Source organism: Rutidosis leptorrhynchoides, chromosome 2 (assembly GCF_046630445.1).
Source record: "Rutidosis leptorrhynchoides isolate AG116_Rl617_1_P2 chromosome 2, CSIRO_AGI_Rlap_v1, whole genome shotgun sequence".
NCBI classification, from domain to species: Eukaryota; Viridiplantae; Streptophyta; class Magnoliopsida; order Asterales; family Asteraceae; genus Rutidosis; species Rutidosis leptorrhynchoides.
Genome location: NC_092334.1, coordinates 62,737,624 through 62,746,696, shown reverse-complemented (window position 1 = coordinate 62,746,696; position 9,073 = coordinate 62,737,624). Strand labels below are relative to the sequence as shown.

Here is a 9,073-nt window from a genome sequence, read left to right as displayed (position 1 = left end):
AGTTAAATTTGATAACAGAGTGTAAAATTGATACTCTTATCATTTAATAATAGTGTTTCTTTTTGCTTTTAACAATTTTTTTGTTTTAAATTGTTTTAAATTTAACTTAATTTTTTCATTTTATGTTATACGAAGTATGTTATTTAATAAAATTTATATGAGTGACTTGAGTTTTAAATATATTTACAGTATAACTTTCATAAGTTTTGTACGGAGAATAAAACAAACAAACAAAAAAATTAAAGTCGAATATGAAAAAGTAAAATTTTTAGGAAAAACTAAAATAATAAAAATGAAAAATCTTAAAGGTACAAACCAGACCCATATTTGAGCCATGAGCTTATTAGAGCTTAACTTAATAACTATACTTCTCATTTCACACACACTCATCAGTTCACGTTAGGGTTTAACAAAATAAACCTAAATCCTCCAAATAACAACAAAAATGGCGTCTCTAATGGCGATTCGCAGAACGAGTCTCACATCCTCATTCAAGTTTACATCTTTACGTTCTCCTGATTCCATTTTCTATCGTAACACCATCAAAACCCTAACTACCACGACTGCCCCAAACACTTTCAACTCACCCCCAAATCATCATCATCAATCAAACCCTAATCATCAGTATAACCAACAATTCAATCAAGGATACCGAAACCATCAAAATCATCCACCGCCACAAAACCCTAATCAACATTTCAATTACACCACCCAACAAGATTATAATCATCAGCAAAACCCTAATCAGCATCAGAATTATCCCCAAAATGCTGGACAACAAAATTATAATTATCAGCAAAACCCTAATCAGCGTCAAAATTACCCTCCGCAATACCCTAATCAGCGTCAAAATTACCCTCCGCAAAACCCTAATCAGCGTCAAAATTATCCTCCGCAAGCTCCAATTCAAAGAGAAAGTTTTCAACAACAGCAGCAGCAGCCGATCAATTACTCACCACAAAACCAAAATCATGCTCCTGCAAAAAAAGTTGATTTATTGAGTGTATGTAAAGAGGGAAAGCTTAAGGATGCTTTGGAGTTGATGGGGCAAGGTGAGCTTGCTGATGCTGATTGTTTTGGGCTTTTATTCGGGTTATGTGGGAAATTGAAGAAACTTGAAGAAGCTAAGAAAGTGCACGATTACTTTTTGAGATCGAGTTATAGAGGTGATATACAGTTGGTTCATAAAGTTATTGATATGTATTTTAAATGTGGAAGTATGGTGGATGCACGCAGGGTGTTCGATCATATGCCTGAAAGAAATATGGATACGTGGCACTTGATTATCAATGGGTATGCGGCTAACGGTTTAGGTGATGATGGATTGATGATGTATGAGGAGATGAGGACTTCTGGATTGGAACCAAACGAAGAAACTTTTCTTGCTGTTTTAGAATCTTGTGCTGCTGCTGATGCTATAGAAGAAGGTTTCATACATTTTGAAGCGATGCAGAAAGAGTACCAAATTAGTCCAAAAATTGAACATTATTTGGGCGTGTTGGGTCTTTTTGGGAAACCTGGACATCTCGCACAAGCTTTGGAATACATAGAGAAACTTCCGTTTGAACCCACGGCTGAAATATGGGAAGCGTTAATGAACTATGCTCGAATCCATGGAGACGTTGATTTAGAGGATCGAGCTGAGGAGATATTGATCAGTCTTGATCCATCGAAAGTTGATCCTAAAAAAATCCCAACACCACTTCCTAACAAATTTTCTGCTATTAGCATGCTTGAGGGTAAGAATAGGGTGAGTGAGTTTAGGAGCCCTACACTTTATAAAGATGAAGAAAAAATTAGGGCTGCTAATAAGCCACAGAGTTATGTCCCCGATACTAGATATGTCCTTCATGATATTGATCAAGAAGCTAAAGAGCAGGCGTTGCTCTATCATAGTGAACGTTTGGCGATTGCTTTTGGACTCATATCTACTCCAGCAAGGACACCGTTAAGGATCATTAAGAATCTTAGGGTTTGTGGTGATTGTCACAATGCGATAAAGATTATGTCTAGGATTGTTGGTAGGGAACTGATTGTTAGAGATAACAAAAGGTTTCATCATTTCAGTGAAGGGAAATGTTCGTGCAATGATTACTGGTGAAGCTGCTTTCATTTTGTTAGGATTATTATGCGGTTTGTCCAAACCAGGTTTTTACTTGTAGTATTGTTTTTGACTTTGGTCATGATCAAATTGAATGTTTCAAACATTCATTGGTTTGATGATGTTTCAGGTTTTTTATATGTTGCATACCTTGTTATCTTGAATCCTTGTTTAATCAGCGTGAAAGGTTTATTTTCCTAATCATTTAGTTCTTATAATAAGTGGTTTGTATCATATGTCTTATTACTAATATTGCTAGAAAATATGATATTACGGAGTAGTATAATTGAGACGATCTGCAGAACTGCATCAAGTATAAGCTTGAGCATGTTGTTCATGTCCTTCACAGTTCACACTTGTATATTGACAACAAACATTTGATTTCGCTTGCACTTTGGGTGGTTGTATATAGCGGATTGTATGATAATATATTATGGATATGTTTTTCAATTGAGATATGTTTGTATAATTATGATCCTTATGTCATCTAGAACATGCATGATTCAAAATTTCAAATCCTATAAGATTAGTAGATTAATCTTTATTATTTGTATAATTCCAAAACAAATACAGCCCTGATTCTATCCCTGTCATCTTCTATGATTGGGGCACTGGGTTTAAGTATTACAAAATAGTTGGTAGCTCAAGAATTACAACAATTGGCCGTAGATGAACCACAAGTAGTAAGCTCACTAAATCCAAATACAACAATAATCCATAAAGTTATGAGACTCAAGGAGGTTTTCCATTATCCAAATCCTCCATTAAATCAATATCCTTGCGTGCTGTAATCTTCTGGACGTAACCTGCAAGTATAAAAGTTGAAGATAAACCCATATTCAAACATCTGTCTCAAACCATAATTCAATCTACCTGCCTAATATCATATTCGAAGGGTGGGCAAATACAACAATTATTTAATTAAGCAGATACTTCTTGTTCATATAATTGCAACAGATGCATATAGACTTTTACATCTTTATGGAGGATCTAGTAACATCTCAAAGCTTAAATGGCCAGGATAAAGATGTATGAAAAAATGATGACAAATATAAAGCTTTATGAATTCGAAATTATTAACCAAATGTATTGACTTTTTAAGGTTGTATCAAGCTGTACAACTCATAGAAGATACAAGTATAAGAGGATAACTTGTTAGTGCTTTTCAAAGAAATATCTGAAATTTTGCTATAACCAAATGCACGAAACAAGAAGACCGACTGTAGTGCTTGTAGTTTGAAATACTATATATCAAGTTTTCAAGACCACAACCTTTTATAAGGATACAAAGTTCTAAGATATAAAGTATAAACTACATAGCTGCAAAAGCATTATACCTATTCCTTGGCACGGTATGCATTTACAGGTAACTTCCTTTCCCCTTTTGTTGTAATAACTCATGTATCCTGATCCTTGACAACTTCTACATTTTCCAGTCCATTCATAAACTACTTCTTTACAATCCTACATAAAACTTGCACAAAATTAAAAAGTGGTAATCAATTACTAACAACTAACTGAAGTTATAGGCCTATTAGAAAGACATACGAAATCAAAGCCTTTTACGTTATATAAATTTCACATTCCCTTCTATATTTCAAAATGCTATGAAGCCTTCATTAGAACTTTTTGTAATAGAGTAATTGTTAGTAATGAAACTATTTTATATGGATTAACAATTTAAAAGGAGAATTTATAACTGACTTTTCTTATCCTGATAATGTATCATCATATCATTAAATCAAATCCATAACAGAACATGCACGGACCTCTATCAATGGATCACAGCTTAGCCGCTTATCGATAACGTCAGGAGATACCGGTGACGTATCCGGATACGTCATCGGTAACGGCAAAGGATCATCATCATCAGTTAAGTAACTCTCTCTGTCACGTGACCATCTCTCCTTTGCATTTATTTTACTATTACTGCTGCTATTATTGATATCGTTGATTATATTGCGGTTGCGTCGTTTCTCTACGGGTGTCGGAGCTCCGGTGAGATCGATGTTATTGAGATTACCGGAAGATGAGGAGGAATCGGCACCGGAGAAGAAAGTGAACGGCCAGGTGAGGTTGTCTGAGGTAGCTCGGGGACGGAGGATGGTGGCCGGAGGTGGTAGGTAAGGCGTAGTTGGGGGTTTGGTGAAGGTAAAATTAGGGTTTATGGAAAACATTCAATTAGGTTATATGTAAGAGAATGAGTGTGACTTTTAAGGTTTAGACGGCGGAACAGTGAGCGCAGGGAGGTGGATTGTTGTGGTGGTCGTGGTCGGTGAAGGATCCGGATAGTGAAATGAAGCGGGTCAAATTTGGGGGGGAAAATGATCCGAATAAAGAGACTCGAGTTTGACTGTTTCAGTAGCGAACATTTTTTGGTTTTTGTAATTTTTCTTAGATGAAGTCCATGTTCGATTTTTTAAGGTAAGAGGCTTTTTTATTTTTGTACAGTTAAGATAAATAGGTTAAATTTAATGCAATGTAAGCTAAGTGAAACATTTTTATAATGGTTTTTATTAAATTTTAAGTCTAGTCTACTATGATAAACTTAGTTTTAATTTTGTTGTTGTTGCTAAGTAATGTTGATAGAAAAATTGATTCGAGCTAATTAAATTTTACATAAAATTAGATAGAACTAGTTTTGGAGGTCCGTGCTTCGCCACGGAGACTAAATTCACGTACACATATAATTTCAATACTTTTCTTAATCAATAATAAATAAACGGGTTATAAAATAAGGTACATTATAAGTCCACTTTCAAAAATAGATAAAAATAATCATTACCTTTTGTATATAAGATAAAAATATAGGTAAAAAATAAGTGGTTAAATGGTAAAGTAAATAAAAAGTATAATATAATTAACGTAATGTTTTAAACTGTGTATTTTTACCTAAAGATTTTTAATATTAGACCGAGGAGTAACATATAACAATATTTTATAATACTTAAAAAAGTAAACATTTTTTCTATTTTGTATGTAATTTGTATATGTTCGGTTTCATATTTGCCGGAGGTCCCATTGAAAGCAATCTCTCTACCCGTCAAAGAGAGAGATAATTTCTCTGCTCTTGTGAGTGTTTCACTTGGGGTAGAGAAACGACGTTTCTTTATTCAAGGATAGATGAAGGATTATCAACGTCTCACCTCCCCTATAACCCATACATGTGAGATTGAGTTTTATTGTTGTGTTGTTGTGTACACCAAATTATATATTTTAAAGAAAAATCAAAGAAATCATTTGGTCAATTACTCAACCAACGTTTTAACCTCCAAAACCCACCAATGGGCCTCTGGGCTGGCCCGTCTACTAAAAACCCTAATCAGAGTATATATTATGTAAACAAAATCACTTTTCCATTAATTAACTCATTTCTCCAATCTTCTTTCTCCCTTATCTCATCCCATATCCCCCATTCTCCTTCTCATTCTTTTCTTGTTATTATTCTACTTGGAATATTGAAGGTTTCCAGATCTGTTGTATAATCCTTTTAGCCACACGACTTCATTTTAGTTAATCTAGTTTGTTTAAAAATTATGCTATGGTGTAATAGATCTGAAGCTCATAAACCTTTTTTTTCTTTTAGTTTTCCGACTCAAATTTTTTGTTTGTATATCGATATACATAATATGTATATTTATAGTTGCAAAATACAGAGCAACTGTGTTTATCTATGGATTTATATTTTATACTCCATTGTGGTAAGGGAAAACCAAAAAAAAAAAAAAAAAATGCTACATAGAATTGCTACAGTGTAACAGTGATTTTTGGCGAGTTGGCGAGATATTATTGAGTACCATTTACCACAGTTGCTTGTTTAGATGTAGTTTAGTGTTAGCGAAAACCAACTCGATAATTTGTTACAATTAGTTCCTAAATTTTAATTATGTTGTCTCAATGTGATAGTTCAATTATGTTGCATGATCATGTAATCTATTCAATATATACAGTACAAGATAGGGTTTGTAAGACCATTTGTAATGGAGACTCGTGGTGTGGGTTCGTGTTGGTTGCTTTTTGTACGTTTTTGCTGACTAGGACGTGCTGGTTTTTGATGTGAAGTATTGGTGGTGTTGGTTTTTGGTGTTAGTTAGGAGTGTTGTGATAATGTGTTAAAATATAATTGGTAAAGTAGTTAAAAAGAGGATAAAAATAATATTTTTAAAATAATATAAAATTAATAAACATATACCGACGCCGTAGGAAACACATGTTTCCAACCCACCGATACCTAGAAACTAGGCGTTGGATTGCTGCCATGTGGGTGGAAGTTGGCGTTGCATTTGACGGATACAAAGGGTCTAATTGTGTGTACCTCTTCCTCTTTTTTTTAATCCTTTTAATTTTGATTTATGTTTTTAGGGGAAAAAAAACTGTAACAACTCATTTGGTATGCAAGAATCCACTTCCTTGTTTAGTCTCAGTTCCTAAGTATACTACAGTCGACATCTCACCGACTGTCTCCTCTAAAATGTACATAGTAGTATTAATTTAAGTAAAAATTAAGCACATGCGTGAATACGATTTTCACACGTGAAAAATGTTGCCCATTCTTGTTTTTATGGATAAAGCAGGATCTTCGCCTTTTCTTTAAGCCAAATTTATGAATATTTTTTATTCTAGGATCTACCCTTTTTAGCTCATTAATTTATGGGTGGTGATATATTCACCACAAATATGTAGTAATAGTTTTTACAGTACAACCTACTAAGGTATATTTTGTGAGGATATATCAAAAAGTGTTTATGTCAACACCCTTAATTTATGAGTGGCTGGTAATGAAATATCATAAATTAATACATGTGGAAAAGGCTAATTGAGATTTGTGGCCCCATTAGCCTAACTAATGGAACAAACAGGGAATTAATATTGGATTGGACTCTAGTTGTAATAGAGAAACACATGTTTAAATTAAAATACTACTGTAAATCACTACATGCTAAATTAGCTTAGATTTATGTATGCATTTTTTAGCACTAAGTACCATCATTTTTTCACTGATCGAAATTTTCAACCCGGATAATAATTTACATTGTACACCACCAAACATGTCCCTCTAACTACTTTTTGCTTGTGAAAAACATGCTTATTTTCTCTTAACTGGAACTAATGTCGAATACGAATAACATAAAAGAATCTGATATTCTGATGAGGATGTTCCGTTTGGCTCACGGAGTCCCATGGAATTTTGGCGGAATTGAAATTGAATTTAGACACATGGCGGAAGTGGAATTGAATTTAGACACGACGCGTGTCTAAATTCAATTCTAATTCCGCCGAAATCTCATACGATTCCATGAGCCAAACAGGGCCTAAAATTTAAAGAGAAAGCTCGAAAAATTAGTATAGACTCACACTACAGACTCATCACAAGTGAAAACAAGCTAATCGAATTCTCGACCTAAATTATTCACTACGAACAGTCACTATGTGAATAAGAACTATACTATGGTTGATATTCCATTTCTCAGGGAATAAAATTTAAAATGATAGAACACAATAACATATGAACCTTAAAATTCAATCCCCATTCATAAAATTTGGAGAAACTACATTACATTGGTATCATTTTTCCTTAACAAAATTACCAACTGCTCTGTTACCTACAGCTACCATGAAAACTAAAAATATTTCGATACAAACTATCTGTGTTTTGACTTTTAACCAACTTAATACATAGTCAAACTTTCATCTCTATAATCACTCAAACACTATGAACATTTCCACTAAACGTTGAATCAGAAGAATCACCATTAAAATCCATTAACATCATCATCCATTCTTCTATATCTCCATCCCCAGTGGTTTCAAGAAAATCATTCTCCACATTCGGTTTCGGTTTCGTCTCCATCACCGTCTTTTTTTCAAATTTCCGGCTATTTTTCCCATTTTCCGTCTTCTTTCTCGTTACTTTTTCTTTCGCCACCTCATCGTTTTCCAACAATGACGAACTCATGTAATCGGTGAACGCAAAGTTTAGTTTCGCCCTGGGCCCCCTAAATTCTATCGCGGCTCGATCATAAGCTCGAGCAGCCGCTTCTGCAGTCTCAAATGTACCTAACCAAACACGTGCAGCTTTACGTGGGTCCCGTATCTCGGCTGCCCATTTTCCCCATGGCCGTTGCCTTACTCCCCTGTAGTTTTTCTTCTTTTTCTTAATGGGCCCACCAACTCCCGCCACGTTAACATTTCGTCCGCCACGATTCAAATTCATATCATCGTGAAAGTAGTTACACCCGAGACATTCGTTTATGCCACAAACTCTACACGTGTCGGGAACAGAAACAGGGATAGGAGCAGGAACAGGAACATGAGCGGGTGCTGATGATCCTGACGGATAATGTCTCCCGTCCCATAATTCTGAGACGAATTCTGGGACGGGGGAAGGTAAACTTGTATTATTGTATCTGTATTCTTGTGACTGTCGATCATTTAGACTTATATGTGAAGTACCTCCCATTATGACATTCTTTAAAGCGTTGACTATTACGGAAGCTTCTTCGTCGCCAGTGAGGCGGTGGGAAAATGGCGGTTGCATAGTTGACGGTTGGCGGCGGTTGGAAGCGGTTGTAGTTATTTCGTTTATGAGTCTATTTTGCATGTTTTGTTAGAGAGAGAGAGAGAGAGAGATAGAGAGAGAGAGAGTGAATTTTTGTTGTTTATGATTTTGGATGTTGTTTGAGTTGGGTTGGAATAAGGAAGTCAAAGTATTTATATGAAGGGGTGTGACGGGGATGCCAGCTCAGACACTGATGGTACACGGATTTGAATGAGAATCACCTGAAGAGTAAATGGATAGGAGCACGTGCGAATTGAGACGCTACTATATTGTCTCTTTAAGGAGTGAAGTGATGAGCTGGCAAAACCGGGGTGTGTTCACACACGGTTTGTTGGACTTTTTTGGTTAACTTTATTAAAGAGTTGAGCGTGTCAGCATCACAAACTTGGAGTGCTTTGTTTTGTTAGCTTTTA

At 35.1% G+C, this 9,073-nt stretch overlaps 3 protein-coding genes across 3 annotated transcripts; 1 reads left to right on the top strand and 2 right to left on the bottom strand.

The window, feature by feature from the left end:
* The first annotated feature begins 378 nt into the window (after positions 1-378).
* On the top strand, positions 379-2,265 carry LOC139890939 (pentatricopeptide repeat-containing protein At2g15690, mitochondrial-like). The gene has a single exon (XM_071873871.1). It carries the CDS (start codon positions 446-448, stop codon positions 2,099-2,101), a length of 1,656 nt encoding a protein of 551 aa, XP_071729972.1. The 5' UTR covers positions 379-445; the 3' UTR covers positions 2,102-2,265.
* Positions 2,266-2,651: 386 nt separating this feature from the next.
* Positions 2,652-4,399, bottom strand: LOC139890938 (protein disulfide-isomerase SCO2). The gene is made up of 3 exons (XM_071873870.1): positions 3,871-4,399; positions 3,439-3,565; positions 2,652-2,907 (listed from the first exon to the last, which is right to left on the bottom strand). Exons 1-3 carry the CDS (start codon positions 4,276-4,278, stop codon positions 2,834-2,836), a joined length of 609 nt encoding a protein of 202 aa, XP_071729971.1. The 5' UTR covers positions 4,279-4,399; the 3' UTR covers positions 2,652-2,833.
* A 3,208-nt stretch (positions 4,400-7,607) lies between these two features.
* On the bottom strand, positions 7,608-8,725 carry LOC139890937 (ethylene-responsive transcription factor ERF109-like). Its single transcript, XM_071873869.1, has one exon. The coding sequence runs from the start codon at positions 8,700-8,702 to the stop codon at positions 7,806-7,808; it is 897 nt and encodes a 298-aa protein (XP_071729970.1). The 5' UTR covers positions 8,703-8,725; the 3' UTR covers positions 7,608-7,805.
* Positions 8,726-9,073: the final 348 nt, after the last annotated feature.